This window comes from Lepidothrix coronata, unplaced genomic scaffold, assembly GCF_001604755.1.
Source record: "Lepidothrix coronata isolate B3197 unplaced genomic scaffold, Lepidothrix_coronata-1.0 Scaffold10, whole genome shotgun sequence".
NCBI lineage: Eukaryota > Metazoa > Chordata > Aves > Passeriformes > Pipridae > Lepidothrix > Lepidothrix coronata.
The window spans coordinates 3805553-3823305 of record NW_016690190.1 but is presented as its reverse complement, the minus strand read 5'-3'; the positions used below and the strand labels follow the sequence as shown (position 1 = coordinate 3823305).

Sequence of the window (17753 nt, the reverse complement as noted above, 5' to 3'; positions counted from 1 at the left end):
CCACTTTCTCTTAAGGTCACTGCATTTCATTTAGCCATTGTCTTATGAAACCAGTAGTTAGCATTCCAGGAAATGCTCGAACAAAATACAGTCTTACTTGCAAAACAGAGTATCCCCCAGTTCTGCTGGTAGTTTGCTCCTGTCATTAATCATCTTGACAAGAGGCATTTATTAAATACGTACCATGCTTTGTTATCATTCCCACATAACTTTTAAATTATCCGATTCCCACTTAGCCAAATATGCATTCCTGTTGGGGAGCATACAGATAGGAGTGAACTTGGAAAATTAAACCATTACAACTAAATCACACAGAAAGAAAAAGTTAGAATCACGTCTCTCCAGACAGTTTGCTCGTTCTTGAATAAAACTCTGGAAGACACGTCACACACTCTTTTTGCCCCCACTCCCATCATCACTTTTAGATTAATACCAACTAGCAGAGTGTCCCTGTTCTCAGAAGATTAAAACATTGACTGAAAACACAGACATTAAACTTGACAAATCTCTAGTAATAGTCGTTATGGTGCTGCTACACTGCACAGACTCAACCTTCTCACTCGCAGCCCAACTACGATTCTCAGCAAACCAGGCTCCTGCAGTACCTCTTGTACTGTGCCATCTCCTCCTGCAATAATGATCAGATCCGTGTTTTCCATTAATTCCAGCAGCTTTTTTGCTTGTCCCTCATAATCAGTCTGAAGAAGCAGAAATCCAAACGTGAGAACTCAGACAGCTATTTCTAGTACATCTCTCTTAGAGAAAAAAGAATCATCTATCCATCTGCTTAACAGTTATTTTCATACAGGCACACAGTACTGCATATTACTTACACTCATGGAGATTTCTTCAAAATCAGGCTGCTGCCCAATAGAATATGTGCAGTAAACACACAGACACACACACAAAGGTTAGATGAAATATCAGAGTATATCTTACTCAAGACATCTACCATATCACAGCAATAATCTTATTTCCAGGTAAATTTACAGTGAAACCGAAGCCAACCATGCTCTTGCAGAAAAGCTCCCAACACCTTTAGCAGCCAAAGTGCTCAAGTGCATCTCTTGAAACAGCATCAGCTACATGAAAGGCCTGACAGCAAGCTGCTGACTGTGGGTTTAATAGTGAAGAGTACACTGACTTTCTAAACCATGAAAACTGTTTTCTGAAAAATTACTGTTTTTTATGAAGATATCTCAGCCTCACCTGCTGGCCCAGCCCTGTTTTGACAACTCATCAGTTGCTACCAAGCATCAGTTTTAAGTCTTGCAAAATAATTTTTTCCTCTTAGGGTAGGACTATGTATTTTCAATGGTAAGAGAAAGGCATTAATAAAACAGCATTTTAAGACTAAACCTTGTGAAAAGGATTCCAAGACAGAAAGATGCATATTAGAGTACTTCACTGCTAGAACTCACTGACTATTAAGCAATCCTCATATTGCAACCTCAAAAATCTGCAAAAAGATCAGAATTCCTTCATGTTTATTTGTTCTTCTCTTTCCAAAGAAAACCTGTCTGTTAATTCACAGCATTGAGATCTCAGTGTTCAGCTTTTGCAATGGGAATGTTGAATTATTTGGAGAGACACTGAGATATTTCCACTGAAAAATAAAAGGTTATTTTTAATTAATCTGAACAGTTCCACTGCACGTCAAAGTTCCTCACTTCTGAATTCTGCAAGTTCAGGCAGAAATGACAATTTGAACAGCACTGGGCACGCACCACTAGCCAGCACTCAAGTATTTGGAGAGTTTTCTCTCAAATATGAATTACAGAAGGGCTGCTTTAGACAGACAAACAAGCATATGAAGTGCTTTAGCTGAAAATTAAAATCTCAGTATACTGTTTGTAAATTAGTTGTGAATTAAAAAGCAAAAAAGATTAAGTACCAGCTTAATATCTCAGTATTTATTTCTTCCCATGAGATGTCTACAGGACAACTGAGTATTTCAAATGCATACAGATTTTAATTTCAATTCTTCAAGAGGAGAAAGCAGAGCAGACAGTGTCTCTATATTAGCAGAACCTATCAGTTCTTACCTTAACCACAGTTACATCCAAGCCAGATAAGTGCAAAATTGGTGCCGCATTCTTTTCAAAAAGGTTCCTGGCTTTGCTAGAAATAACAGAGTAAAAACTATTTAATTAGTCTGGTAGCTAAAAAGAAATTTAAAAAGGAAAGAAATAAATGAATAGCAAGAAGAAATCTACTTAAAACCAAGCATACAATCTACAAAATCAGTCACTCAACCTGCCAGTCAGGAAAGATGAGATTTCGTGTGGTTCAAATGTATTACATTTCTAGTCTCATATCTCAGATGTCAGTTTTTTTGTTGCAGTTTTAATAAATGCAGAAGACGTTATCTAGCTTTCTCCAAAAATAATTTAAAAAATCCATCAAAACAAAATAAGATCTCCAAAAAGAAATTTATTAGAAAATTAATAACTTAAAGAGCACCAGGCTTTACGACCACAAAGAAGGCCCACGTAGGTTTTCAGAAACATCAGAAAACCCCAACTATTTACTAAGACATATTATTAAGTAAGTTTAGAACCAAAACTTTATCTGACCTTTTGTTATAGGACTGATACATTTTCTGCCTCTAATTGCATAATAAAATAATTATGTCACTAACCATAAATTGCTTACAAGTAGAATCATGAGGCTTTATTAATACTTGGCATTTTCCAGTCATGTGTGTTTTGAACAAAAGCACATAAGTCCAAGGACTTCCACATCAGATATATTATTCCCTTTATATTGGTACTAACAACTCCCTGCCCCTTCCCAAAATGCAACGGATAAAAAGCTTAGCTGATCAGCAGAAACAGACACACATCGTATCCAAGATTACAGGTTTTCTGCTAATGAGCAGGTAAAAATAGCAGACCTCTTCCAGGAGTCTTGCTCTGAGCCCATATTTAGCCTCTCAATTTGTGGGCACATCCCTTTCAAGGACAGGTTCCCACAGAAGTAAGATCACTGCTGGCTAATGTCAAGTCTTGAAGCAATCAAGGTCATCTCTTGTTTCTACAGCTTTTGAAGCGGAAACATATCACATGCAAAAGTTTGGAGGGAATGCCACATACGAAGGAATGACAAAGGCCAAAACACAGGATAAAAGAAAAAAAAGTTCAAAATATACATATGTTTAGAAATCATTCTTTCACCTCAAGCCACTAATTCTATTTCTCATCCCAATATATTTGGTGAAATAAAGTTTGGCATAGTTATGTAGCGCCAGCTTGGTATCAGAGGGAGGCAAAAATGAGCTCAAAAATCTGGCTGGCTTTTGTAGTGGATGGCAGAGCAAAAATGAAGAAAGAGTGTCTCAAATGAGAGTGTTGGGAAGGGGGAATTTTACCCTTTGCAAGCTGCTGGGTTGAGGAACACTGTTGCTTTCTTCAATGGCATAGTGGGAAGGATCAGCTCGTTGCCAAAAGCCTAAGTAAGAGACAAAGAGCAGAACTCAGTTTATCTTTTAAGCACACTGCTAAAACAGTTCAAAATAATGCTCCTCTACAAATGTCAATGGGCTTTCAAGCCTCATGACATTCAAATGACTTCCATCTTCAGCCATTGTACAGGTCTCCTATTCAAAGACTGCACCCTTAGCAACAGCTCACATCACTGTCATAAGTACTCTTTAGCTCATTTTTACAATTCCACCACCATTTCGTTTTTGTCAACCTCTGGTTTTCTGCCATGGGCAGAGATCCAGGGAGCTATCCTTGACTCCAAGGTTACTTGATTTTCTTTCCTTATGTAATTCTCATACACCTGCCTGCCACCTTCTTTCTGCATCCCTTTCTCACTTCTGAACTTCAATTCCTCAGTCTCTTCTACTCATTTTAGTATTTTCTACGCTTCAGTTTTTGGAGATATGAAAGAATTACCAGAGCAAGTTCACTGTTTCTCACATTTTTTTCCCTAAAAGTCTCTATATAAAAATCACTTAACTCCTCTTCAATTTTTAATCCAATTCTGAAGAGGCGCCTCTATTTTAAATTCTCCAAGAGTCATTCCATATACAGCCTCTTGTACCTATTTCCATAGCTTTTCAGCACAGGAGGGGCAAGAAAAGGCAAAGCTTCCATGCATACATCCGACTCTGTAAACCTCTTTAAGGGCACTTAAAGGCATCCTCACTAACACACTAAATCAAACTGGTTTTGAGTACCAGCATGACAATGTATTCAGCAATACTATCCAGAAGCCACAGAAATAAAGTAGGAACAAAAGACCACTGAGCTGAGCATGGCCCAGTCAACTGTCCCTGGCTTCTTTTCCCCTTTATCTTGAAAGTTAATCCCCCTAGCAGGAATTTTTAACTTGAAGAAGGTGATACCGTACACAAAGAACAGTACATTTTAGGGGTCATTAGCTGGTTCAAATTTATAATTAATTCCACTTGCCAATTTTGCTCAGGAAACCTCAATTAAAAGAAGGGTGCAGCTGCTATGCTGCTTAAAACATTCACATTTCTTCTTCAAGAAAGGAAAAGGATGAGAGAAGTTGCTGAGAGTGAAGAAACCTTCAAAGAAATGAAAACAAATCAATAGCTCTTAAGCTTTACTCAAAGATCAGCTGGAAAACAGACCAACTTATTATATTGCAATTGTTGGGCGGGAATTGGGGGATAGGGGACCTCTAGCATGTTACAGCTGTTAGAAAGAACTAATTGTTTGTCTGGGCGACACAATGTCATGTATTTACATGCTCTAAACAATCTAACAAGGCTCCAAACAACCTTACAAGACTCATAAAGAATTTATCACTAAAGAAATAATTACTTCTTTATGTAATATACTTAGACATTTATGTTATGTACAGGGGCATTTCTAAAGCAGATGCTGATTTGTAAGACAGGAAATATAAAAATAATAATGCAACATTCTAGAAGTCTTTCAGAGCAGAACATAAAACAATTTAAAGTCAGACAATAAAAATGGTTATTAAATATATATGTGAAGGTATAATTTAGGTAAGCCAATGCCTTTTTCACTTTCTTGTCAAATGCACATTTTCAGGTATTGTATTTCTGCATTTCTAAGATGACAATCACTATTCTGCAAGTATAAAAAAACCTTTATACAAGGCCTTTATAGTGCTTTATGAATACTAACAAAGAAACTAGATTCTTTTACAGAAAACTATCCTTGAGTGAAATGTTTGCCAGATAGATGGCACCTTTAACACATGCCCCGAGTTCAGCAACAAAGTTAATCAGCGGGACTGATCTGCAAAGTCCAAGTCAGCTGATACTGTTTTATTCTAGAGAAGGAGGTGTAAAATGTTAAAATATGATAAATGAGTTCTTTATTATAGAATCTTTCTATAATCATCTGCCACACCAAGGCTGTCATCTTAAAATTATATTTAAATTCAGACACACATGGTGGGACTTCTGCATGAAGTGCTGCTGTAGTGGATACTTTGGCAGAATGGCAGTTGCCTCATCAATTTGATATTGTAACAGGCTTAAAATCTCAAAAAATCCAAAATAGTAGGAACCTCTACACACCCCTTCATTCAGACTAAACCTTTTCTTGGGTGAGTCTGCCACTATTTTTTTCCCAATGCTTATACAGCACTATAAATGCAAGTAGCGTTTTTCAAACAATTTCTGACTGTTGTTACTCTGAAGAACATATCAGACACTTAATGCCTTACTGCTGTATTGCTGTGTGTTTTCAAGAACTATTTGGCACTGACACATCAGTAAGAATGGAAATTACAGCAAGAATTGATTACTAGGCTTTCTGGTTCATTCCATTCGAATGCAGGAGTCTTCTGCAGGATATTTTCCCAGGCTTTAACCTTTGAAATTGTAGGAAGCTCTATTGACAGTGCTTTTGTATTTTCATTTATAAGAATAAGCCATAATGGAACAGAACCTGTTGCTTAATTATTGGAATTAAGAAACAGGAAATTCAGAATTTCCACACAACTTAACTATCTTCTTGTACCAGTCTTTCCTTAGCAGTTACATCTTTTGGACAGCACACATTCACCATTTCATCAGTGCCTTTTAAAAAATTGTTTTAATTTGGCCAGCATGCTTCAAATAATGACGTATTAACAGCTATTTTTGGTGATATAAAAAACTTCTATCACTTCGTTACTATGCAGTAAAAATGAATATTGAAAACATAAAAATCAAGAACAACTGATACTCTGAGTTGTAAACGCATTTGACTCTGAGGCTGTAAGTATGGTTTATGAAAGCACTATTTTCAGGGAAAGATTTTTCTTGTTCTTTCCTGAGACTTGAGCTCCCTTACATCTATACTGGCATGAAGATCCACTGCACAAGACGAGTTGCCGTGAAAATCTTCCTCTCAACTGCAGGCAGGCTAAAAATTGCAATTATTCAGGTGCACCACAGAAGCAGGGTAATCTGAAGAAAAGTTCTCTACTGAGAAAAATAATTTTCCCTATTCTTCTAAGGCCCCAGTATGTAGCAATGATGGAAACAGCGTTACACCCTTCAAAATCACAAAGATCTGTCATGGAGAAGCAGGTTTAAAGCAAACTTTACTGGTGGGAGGTGGAAAGACTTAAAATCCTACAGAAGTGATGTCATTCATGGGCAGCAGCACTTACACCTCTGAAAGACTGTTTACTAAGGACAACATTTCTTTATAGGAATACTACAGTATGAGAATTTTTTGATTGCTGTTTGCCCAGACAGGCCACAAACTAGGAAATGCAATAGCCAGTACCCTCAGAGATAACTATCTCCCCCTCAACACTTGTTTTCTTATCAGTGATCAGCAAACAGGTTGACTCCATTAAGTTCCCAGTACACGGGTCTCAAAAGAGCTGGGTCAGTCCCTCACCACAGTCCCTCAGGACTGAACAGACAAGAGCCAGGGTCTCTCCAGCTGAGCACTGACACGAAGCAGTTTACGATGCTCCTGCCCAGACTGCACCCCTGGCGGTGGGTCTGCGATTTCAGTCTTACCGACAAATCCTCTTCCTACCAGAACTTCACAGGCACAGAGCAATTACAGCTGCAGTACTGTGGGTCCTGCAGCCACGGCAGTAACTAAGATCACCCCGGCGATAAGGCTGTGCCGTCCCCCGCAGCAGCAGCGAGGGCACGGAAGGTGCAGTGCCCCGGCTGCAGGCGGGGCCTCCGACACCCTTTGGCACTTCAGCAAAGGAACACAGATGGCACCATTACAAGGCTTGTCACGCAGAAAGGGCCCGCTGGGAAAATCTCAGGAGCCCTGCACAACCAAGATAAGAGGGAGATTTTAATCTAATTTTATGACTTTAAACGGTATTACCTGGGCTTCTTGGCATGCAGCTCTTCGTAGCAGGTTATCGCTATCAGGTGAGACAGAAGAGAGAGCAGGCATTATGTTGTGTAAGTTTAAAACAATTTGCTCATTTTTAAAATGTAGGTACATACCCCCTTTACACACAGTTTGACAACACTGAAACAAAAAAAAAATAAATTTAAGGTTGAAATGCACCCATTTAAGCACACAAACATAATCTTTTTCTGCCTGTGCACATGAACATTCTTTGTAAAATAAAGAAAAGCAGGAAACAAAGACCAGGATGCCATGTGTGCTGAGATTACATAAGCTCTGACACACTGTATAACTGTAATTTATTTTTAAATTGCTACATAACTGTACTCCAGAGCTAAGGTGAGGGTTTTTCCAGTGTTCATGCTGCCTGTTATTTACACTGAAGGTACTTACCATCCTGGCAGTATAGAAGGGATTTAAAGTAGATTTAAGTGTAACTTCCACGGACTTCAATCTTTATGCGTTATAATTGTAAACTCCCCTCTCCATCAGTTTGTGAGCTGAACACGTGTTCATGCAGCACCTACCACCCACCTAGGTCTGAGCATGGCCTAAAGCAGTAACTCACAGAGGTGAAAAACACTCAAGTCACATACGTGAAGTTTAAAAACAAAGGAGAAAATATCAGATACGGCATGGACATTTGTTTCAGACATAAATTCCTGACTAATCCTTGTGCCTGTCATTGGTGACAGCATTAGCAAGGAGACAAGCAGGGTATAGTTGGCAACCACACAGGAGACAGAGCTACTGAGTGAGGAACAGAAGTCTGCTCTTTCCCAGACCAAAAAATGCCCTATTTCCCCTTGCAGACAAAATGGGGAGTACTGTTCTGCAGTGCCCAGAGTCTCACCTGTCCTCACGCTGCCCCTCCTTGCTAAAACCAAAACACTCCTTTCAGCTTGTCCTTGCCAATACCTGGCAAGACTGTATATTACTGTCTCAAAATATCAAGTACAAAAAAACCCAATTACAGTCAGCATACCAAAATGAACACTACACTGAAAGGATTAAAGGCCAACCAGAAAAAACCCGAGTGACTAAGAAACCAGCACACTTGTGCTCCGAAGAGTGGCTCATCAGGCCAAACCCTGCGATGGAAATGGCAGAAGAGAGGGCAAGGGCCAAACACGAGTGCCATCTATTCAATTCCATGAGTTTACAGTATTTATCTTTCACTGGAGCTATATAAGCTGCTCTTTTTGGCTTAACAAGAGATGCTGCAATGCCATAAAATGAGAAATAGGGTGACTTCAGGTGAGATATCAAACTGGGTTCCGAGAAAATAACTCTACAGTAAAAAAGCCACATTATTATTCCTGGTAATAACGAAAGGACAAAGGAAGAGTCAAGCATGGGAAAAGAAAATATGTGAGTAATACCTCATCGGGATAACAAGAAACTGAAATGTCTAAGAAAAAATTTCCTCAGAGGCACGCTGTCATATCTGCTCCTTAAAACTAAAGGAGTAAATAATTTGTATTAAGCACTGGCAATATTACTTAGGGAAGCGACAGACTTGGGTTTGATTGCAGTAATATGATGAAAGCACACCAGTTAAAGTAACTGCCTCTGAAAAGGTTTGTGTTCCAAGCTAAGCAACGTTGTCACAGCTAATTCCAGCTCAGTCAAGAGAGCATGACGGGCTAAGCCCACACTGCACCGCTGAGAGCATGAGCCCTCACACAGGGACTTTTTACCCCCCTGTGTGACTATGTGTGACCAGAGTAAACACAAAGCAACTGCAATTTCTATACATAAAGCTGAAATATTATGGGATATCAAGCAAACTGTGCTAGCAAATGATGGCAGCACAGTTGATGTCTTTGAGAACTGCTGCCCTGACCTTATTCACAAATCCTGGTCAAACCTACGTTATCTGTTTACTTCACAGTGATGCTGTTTTGTCCAGAAGTCAAGCTGTGTCACACCATCAGCCTGCATGATGTCCTGGTGCCCACAACCTTATCCTGCAGTGTTAGTTGCCTCTAAAATGGAGCCCAGCAATACTTTCCAAATGTAAGCAAGATATTTTGCTCTGTTTCCCAACCTGCAAAGACCCTCAAAACAACTGTCAAGAATGCAAGCCCGATTCAGCTCAATGGAGTCTCAATCATAAAAATTAAGCTTGACAATTTAGATGTCAACATTTATGTTCATTTTCTCCTGCAGTGAACCACTTACAGAAACAGAAAAAGTCTATTCTGACACTTAATATTTTTGTGTCAAAAGAAAAATTTAGAGACCAGAAGAACCGTTTACCATTCAGCAATTTACATGTGATTTGTCTCACCTCTCCAGCAGCGCAGCACCCAGAATCCCATACCGTCCCAGCCATAGTCATAGGATTCCCACTGATCCAACTGGGACATGTATTTCAGAGTCATCTGAGTCTTAAGGATGCCCCAAGTTTGGCTTAAGGATGCCAGGTAACAGGAAATATTTTATTTCCTTAAAATGTGATGTCAACACTTAATTGACTTCAAACTCAAGTTTAAAAAGCACAAGTGCCCTCACAGGAGTGCATCTCTAAGAACAGCAGTTCTCCTCCTCCATCACAGCTCTTTCCTCTACTAACCTCATGTCGCTCACACACAGTACCAAAAGTGGTCTGGAAGCCCTCTGTAAGTCATACCAATTAATAAATATTGCTAGAAAAATGTTAAAAACAGCAGAAAGGTAATTTCTTAAAGTCTTGTGTCTCAGTATGTATTAATTCTCAAAATATGTCTGCACACCAGCTCCTAGAGAAAAAGAGACTTTAACAACACACACAAGATTTTGTTGATTTTTTTGTACTTTATCATCCACTATTAGGCAGTAACAAAGCCTTTTCAACAACCCTCGAACACGAGCAGGTGGAGGCTGAGGGAAATTGCTGCACTGCCTTAAAGAACATGCAGAGATTTCTTCTGACTTGCACCATATCCACAGCAAACCGAAAATCAATTTTTACTTTACATTTCCCCTAAGGGCTTATCTACACAATTCGAGCTTAAAGCGAAAGAGACAAGCAGTGTTGCATCTGCTGGCCAACTCAGAGCCGTCTTCCTGCTGTGAGAATTAAGCACCACACAGCTTACAGCTGGGCCAACTTGCTTAAGCAGTAAAAAATTGGGAGACGGAGAGGAACAAACAGAGGCAGTGGGGTATGGAAGAGAGGATGTCCTAAGCTGAACCCACGAACAGAACATTCCCAGTCAACCCTCAAGGCCAGCAGCCACTGCAGCACAGACTCTTTGGAAGGCAGAGAGGGCTTACACCAAAGCAAGGAACCAAGGCAGAGAGAACACAAGAGCAGCTGTCCAGAGCTCCCCACACACCAGCGCTGGGAGAGCACAACAACCGTACGACCCCCTTGAACCTTGGGCTGTTCTGACTCGTTGGCAGCATCCCCAGTGTAGGATTGGTGGCCACTGCTCCTGTCCCGAGTGTTTTCAGCTAGAGTAGGGAATTAGCACTCTTACATGTAAGCACACGGATCCACACAATGTAATATGGATGCTCCTCCAGCGGAGGCCAGGACGGAAAGGACAGTTCCCATGACGAAGGGTCAGCCAGGGCAGCAATGCAGGCAATAAGCAGAACAACAAAGTCAAACCAAGGCTGTTTGAGGCCCACAGCTGCAGCAAGGGTAAGCCTTTGTCTGAGAGCCAACCAAAGCAACTCCTTTAGAAGTGACCACACTACAAATGCATAAAGAAGCTCAGGTGTGAGATCCCATTTCCAAAAGGGTTATCGGTATTAAATCTAAGACTATTAAGTATACCCAGAAAGAAGAAGCCTAAAAACTCTCCAGTTCAGTGTCTGCATTAAAACACAAGAGTTTTGTGAGGAGAAATTTGACCAAAGCTGTGCATATAGGATTACTCCTCAGGAGTTATAACAGAACTCCTAAAAGAGATTTTATCTTAGAAGAGAGCTTTTTTGGCTGCTTCTAATACGGCAAGAGCACAGCATCCTCTCTGCTGGATATTAGCATTTACTTCCATCTTGGCTTTGGAAGGGCATGAAAGACAATCTCAGTTTTCATCAGCTTTACCCAAGACTCAGAACTTATACTCTGTTTTTTTACTAAGTTCTGATGAAATAAAGTCAGCCACTCAGGAAGTATATGCAGAAAGGTGACAAAGTGAGTTATCAGTTGGCAAACACGCAGAGACTAACATTCAAATTGTAGATAACAATAACACTGAAGATTACTGGCAGGCAGTCAAAGGCTGAGGTGCTTTGCCAGCATTTTCTAAGGAGAAAGTCAATACTTTAACATATACAGAGTAAAATCAGGAGTCTGATGAGTCCACTGCCTCAGTACAACATCGAGGGTCCCCATCCTGACCAAGTGATGATCACTCACATCACTGTAACAGTCTGGTCAAATCTGACAATCAGTTAAACTGATGTCCATCATGCCAGAGATTAAATTTCTGCTGATTTGGCATAGCTGGTGACTCACTGCACCACCTGAACGTACAAAGAACAGCAGCAGCTCAACTCAGGAAAGGTGAACCAGGACATAAAGGTGAGAGGGGTTTCCTAACTTGGTGGACATTTTAAAACAATCATACGGTATCTTTGTTTGTAATCAATCTCATGTGTATACATTAAAGAGAAGTATGTTACTGTGTATAAGCACACACCTGACAATCTGAATACCCCCTAAGCTTTGATCTAGGATACTAAATTCAGTGTCCCTTGTACCTGCAGCATGATATGCTATAGATTAAAATGAGCGTAATATGTAAATTTATGCAGTCCAGAGAAATTAAAGACAACCTCACATGTAGCAACACTGAGTTATCTTCTTAATTCTCCAACACTATAAGAGTATTTACTATCCTAAATGCAAGACAATGGATTTTTAAAAAATATCCTTTTATGAGAACAAAAGGAGTTTTAAGACTCACTGAGGTTTTGTAAAAATGGCAACAGGGTTTTAGTTAACATCAGTTCAACCAGACATAATACCTATCATTTTACACATGAAAAACCTTTGCCACCTCCTGATCGATGCCTCTGCTGAAGAGGTACCTTCTGTTATATCACACACTGAGAAGGGCTGAATTACAAATAGGGGAGGAGGAATCAGCACAAGGTTTCCTCTTTGCTCTTCCTATTCACCCAAAAACTCATTACTTTTAAATCAATCAGTATTTGAACAAAGGCCCCAAAGTCGGAAGGCCAATACTCTGATCCAGAAACTAAACCCTGCATGAACAAAGTACCACACAAGGCCAGACTAAGCAGCTCCTTGACCTTTACAGTTATTGTCATCCACAGCCTTTAGACTAACTCAGTGATGATCCATCACACTCCAGTGCCCCTCTTTCCTTTACGCCCTAGGGAGCACAACGGCATCCACATCAGACCCACAGCACAGTCTTCAGGGTGCAGGAGGGGGACACCCAGGTCCACTTCCAGGCAGGGAAGTGGCACTGGGAACAAGTCTGGAAAAGGTAACATTCCTTTTGTCCAGATTTGTCCATGTAGCACCCTCCAAAATCTTAAGGAAATACTCCAGAGCTCTTCTGTCCCTGTGAGCAGGTAGAGATTGACTACAGAAGAGTTGCAATTTATTTGCAGGATAGATTGTTATTTACAATAGCTCCACTTAATGCAGGCATCATAACCACTGCATCCAAAAGAGGAATGAACCTTGAGAAGTCAAAAAAGAAAATTATCTGCTCCTTGCAAGAGAAATATTTTAGAAAATCCACAAGGACAGAAAGAGGGATGCAGGATGGGAAACAAAAATTATCTTCAGCTGCAAACAAGTGAGCAACATCTCAGAGAGCTCCTTCCAAGAAGTCAGAGGCTAATCTGAACTGATCCTGTGCTAAAGCAAAACACCCCATCATCGGAAACTCGTGATGCCAGAAACCGAAGCACGAGACTTCACTAAACCTTTAATCTGTTCTAAAAGGGCAAATCTAAGTCTAGTCAGGTATGTCTCATGCATAGCAATTTAGCCTCTGATGTTGGTAACAGCAAGCCTCGGGGCCAACACAGCCCATACACGGATCCTTCACTAACCTCTCCCAGTGCTGCCTGTGGCAGTCTGTGTGTGGGGCAAAAGGCAGCTCTCCTGCTCCCCAGTGTACATAGACAAAGACACTGGGAAGAGGGAATGTGCAAAAAGACACCAAAAGCCATTGCATTCGAAAGCAAAACAAGCTGCAGAAAGGGATCCTGTCCAGCAGCACCAAGGTAAGGCACTCACTGTGCACAGAGTACTATGAAAGGGCTGCTGAGACCACCTTTGAATACTTTTTTACACTCTTGCCATCAGGTTCTTCTGTCACTCCTCATTTTTCTGTTCCCTGGCTAAAACAATCTTCCACAGAGACTAGCACAGAAATGGCTAAACGGTTGCCACTGTTTCCAAACAGTGTTTAAATCTCTGAAAGCTGTACTTCACAGCTGTGCTTCAGCCTGCATCAAAGTCTCACACAGCTGCTTGTCATCACAGTACTTCCTACCTTGCATTTCCAGTGTCTGGTAAGGAAATTTTTCTTTTTACTTTCCTTTATAGATAAAAGGGGAGACTGAAGAATGGGATATGTGAACATATTTTTCCCCCCCAATGTATCATCTGGGTTAAAGCACCATGCCTACACTTAGTGCAAATAACCTCCAAGCACTGAAATTTAGATACCAAAGGTTCCCTTTTTTTGTTTGTTTGCCTTTCATATTTTCGTCTTTATTCACGTTCTCTGTGATCAGAATGTGATTTCACAGTTACCACACAGGAAATCAATACAGCTGAAACCAACAGCACACAAGCAGGCACATGAGCTCCCGGAAACAAGAGACACAAAGGGGAGACTGGTTGTGCCTGTCACCTTTCCCAGGCCTTCTCAAGTGCCCCCTCTCCATATGCACAAGGAGCATAGTCATTTCCTTAAAGTCTACTCCAGTAGCTCTCTGTAGTCTGCACTCTGCTGTCATTAGTATCTGTGGCACCAGAAGACCAGTGAAGAGGCCACTTACGTAAGCTGGGTACCTGTGAAGGTCACAGGCTGCTCTGCCCCACCAGCCAGCCCCTCACAGGAAAGCCACTGAGCAATTTCTTCCTCCTCATTTTGTACATTAAGTTTATTCTTTTGGCTAAGAGGTATTGAGAATGATAGAACTTCGAATAATTGCTCTTTTACATTCTGTTATTTCATCAAAATTCAAAGTTCGAGTCATCAGAGGAGAAAGTTGAATGCAAGGTCACTGCCATTACACGGAGGCATCAAAAAACCCAACCTATTTAGTACAAATACTTCTGCTCACAACAGGGTAAGCTACATGTATCTGGTCCAACCTCCCTGCTCAAGCAGGGTCATCCCAGAGCACACGGCACAGGATTGTGTCCAGACAGTTCTCGAGTATCTCCAGCGAGGGAGACTCCACAATCTTCCTGGGCAACCTGTTCCAGTGCACAGTCACCTGCACAGTGAAGGTGTGCATGTTCAGGTGGAACTTCTTGTGCATCAGTTTCTGCCCATTGCCTCTTGTCCCATTGCTTGGCACCACTGAGAAGAGCCTGGTATATCCTCTTGACACCCTCCCTTCAGATACTTACAGGCATTGACGAGGTTCCACCTCAGTTGTCTCTTCTCAAGACTGAACTGGCCCAGCTCTCTCAGCCTTTCCTCTTAAGAGAGATGCTCCAGTCCCCTCATCATCCTCCTTGCCCTCCACTGAACCCATTCCAGGAGCTCCACGTCTCTCTTGTACTGAGGAGCCCAGAGCTGGACACAGCACTCGACACGTGCCTCCCCAGGGTGCTGAGCAGAGGGACAGGATCACCTCCCTCGACCTCCTGGCAATGCTCATCCTAAGGCATCCCAGGATACCACTGGCCTTCCTGGCCACAAGGACACACTGCTGGCTCATGGACAGCTTGTTGTCCACCGGGACCCCCAGCTACTTCTCTGAAAGTCAACTGAGCCTTAGTTGCTTCAGGTAAGAAGCAAGCAACCAAAGCAGATGTACAATGCAAAACAAAGACTGATTTAATGCAAAAGTCCCGAGGCAAAAGGATGTGAAAAAGGAAGGTATAACAAACAACATAAACAGATTTATTTTCCTAACTTTTCCCTCGAGGCTTTGGCAGCATTTCAATGCAAGCAGAAAAGAACACTGCTAAAATCCCAACTTAACAACCAAAAAGGCATCCAGACAGGGACAGGACAAACAGCAGCACCAAAAGTAACATTTTTTTAAAATAAATTGGCTACACTTGCATTTTAGTCAGATGCATTTATGGTCATCTTAATGGACAGGGACTAAAATACAAACACAGCTACTTAAACATCACAAATGAGGATTTTGCTTACCATAAGGGACATTTGCTCCACAGGTAAACAGTGGGAATGACACCATTAGGTACAAATTATGTGAGCAGCAGTGACGGGCTCCTTGCAACTGGGTGAGCAACACCAGCAAGGACAGCACAGGGCTGCTGCCCATGCCCGGCCTCCAGAAAGGAACAGGGGCTCTTGCAACAGCAGCCTGGCATCCCTCATGTGGGGCATGGCACCATTAAAAGCAAAAAGGAGCTGGGAAAAGCCACGGGCACACGACCACCACGCTGGGATGGCTGTCCTCGGCACACGGAGGTGGCACCCTGCCAGCCTGGTTCCATTCAGCCTTACAGCACGGGCTAAAAGCAGGCAGGCTGATGGCACGCACACGGACGAGGGCATTTTTTAAAGTCAGAAGAGAGAAAACTCTCTGCTCTCCAAGAGGCCCTAAAATCGCTCAAGCCACCCAGACATCCCCCGTGTTTAAACCTCCCGCCTGAACCAGCGCCAGGCGCACAACACGGCCAAGGTGGGAAGGACAGAAGCCACTGAGCCTCCCCACGGCTGCTGGAGCGGGATGGAGACCCAGCCCTGAGGGTGCCGGGGCCCTCCGAGGGGACACCCCCATTCTAGGAGCTCCCCCTCCCTCCCGCCTCCCTGCCCGGCCCCAGCCGGCATTACCAGTGCCTCCCATAGAGCCAGTGCCCTCCCCAGCCCAGCAGGCAGGCGCCGACCGTGGATTTCTTCCAGTGGTTCCTGAGGGCCGCCACCACTTTCGCCATCCCGCCCTCGGGATGCGCCGCCGCTGCCGCCGCCCGGCCCGGCTCGGCTGGAAACGGCTCCCGCGGCCCCGACGTTCCGCGTCGGCGCCCGGCCGCGATTGGAAGGGACAAACAACAAAAAACCCACAAATCCCGAGGAAAAGTGTTTTCACACTCCCACCCCCGTGTCCCGGCTCTCGCTGCGGAGTCGCCCTCCTGCCCTCGAGGTGACCCACTGCCGCGGGCGCTTGGCTGCCAGCGCTGACGCTGCCGGGCACGGGGAGCAGGAGATGATGTGTGGCAGAGGGAGAAAGTGAACAGGGTTGGTTTTTTTTTTTCACAGCAATAAAAATATACTCGGTGCCCACCGCCCCGCCAAAACCAAAAACCAAACCAACAAACAAAAAACAACAACAACCACAAAACGAGCAAAAACAAACAAACAAAAACACCACCCCCCCCAAACACAACAACTCTCAAAACAAATAATAATAATAATAATAGTAAAACCTGAAAGTACTCCAGAATATTCCAGCCAGAAGAAACGTTGTCCAGGAAGGACCCGGGGTTTGCTGTTTAGGCCAAACCAGCAGGATGACCATAGGCACCATGAGAAATGTCTCCCATCACCAGCCTCAGAAGGATGCCACGCAGCCATGAACAGCATGAACATCCTGCCAGGGAAAGGTGGGTCTGACCCCAGCGTGGAAAATGCTTTGGGACAAACCTGTCGCTAGTGGGGTTCCACGGGGCTCCATCTTGGACCCTGTGCTCTTCAACATCTTCACAAATGTCTTGGGCGCAGGACTGGAGGGGATACTAAGCAAGTGCCGGGAAAGGGACCTGGGAGTCCTGGTCAATGACAAATTGAATGTGAGTCAGCAGTGCCCTGGCAGCCAGGAGAGCCAACCATGTCCTGGGGGGCATCAAGCAAAGCACTGCCAGCTGGTCGAGGGAGGGGATTGTCCTGCTCTGCTCTGGGGCAGCCTCACCTGTAATATTGTGTGCAGTTTTGGTCACTGCAATATAAGAAAGACATTAAGCTATTAGAGAGTGTCCAAAGGAGGGCAACGAAGATAGTGAAGGATCTACAGGGGAAGCCATACAAGGAGTGGCTGAGGTCACTTGGTCTGTTCAGCCTGGAGAAGAGGAGAGACTTCATGGCAGTCTACAACTTCCTCATGAGGGGAAGAGCACTGATCGATTCTCTGCGGTGACCAGTGACAGGACCCAAGGGAATGGCCTGAAGTTGTGTCAGAAGGAGGTTTAGGCTGGATATTAGGGAAAGGTTTTTAACCCAGACTGTGGTTGGGCACTGGAACAGGCTCCTCAGGGAAGTGGTCACAGCACCAAGCCTGATGGATTTC

General features: G+C 42.8%; 1 protein-coding gene across 1 annotated transcript in view; it reads right to left on the bottom strand.

The window, feature by feature from the left end:
• Positions 1 to 16449, bottom strand: part of AGK (acylglycerol kinase) — a 36665-nt gene extending 20216 nt beyond the window's left edge. The window contains exons 1-5 of the mRNA XM_017804686.1: positions 16307 to 16449; positions 7302 to 7341; positions 3371 to 3450; positions 2046 to 2121; positions 606 to 698 (exon numbers count right to left, since the gene is read on the bottom strand). Of these exons, the coding sequence (XP_017660175.1) occupies positions 606 to 698; positions 2046 to 2121; positions 3371 to 3450; positions 7302 to 7341; positions 16307 to 16407 (390 nt within the window). The 5' untranslated portion in view covers positions 16408 to 16449. The remainder of the gene's footprint in view (positions 1 to 605; positions 699 to 2045; positions 2122 to 3370; positions 3451 to 7301; positions 7342 to 16306) is intronic.
• Between the last annotated feature and the right edge of the window lie 1304 nt (positions 16450 to 17753).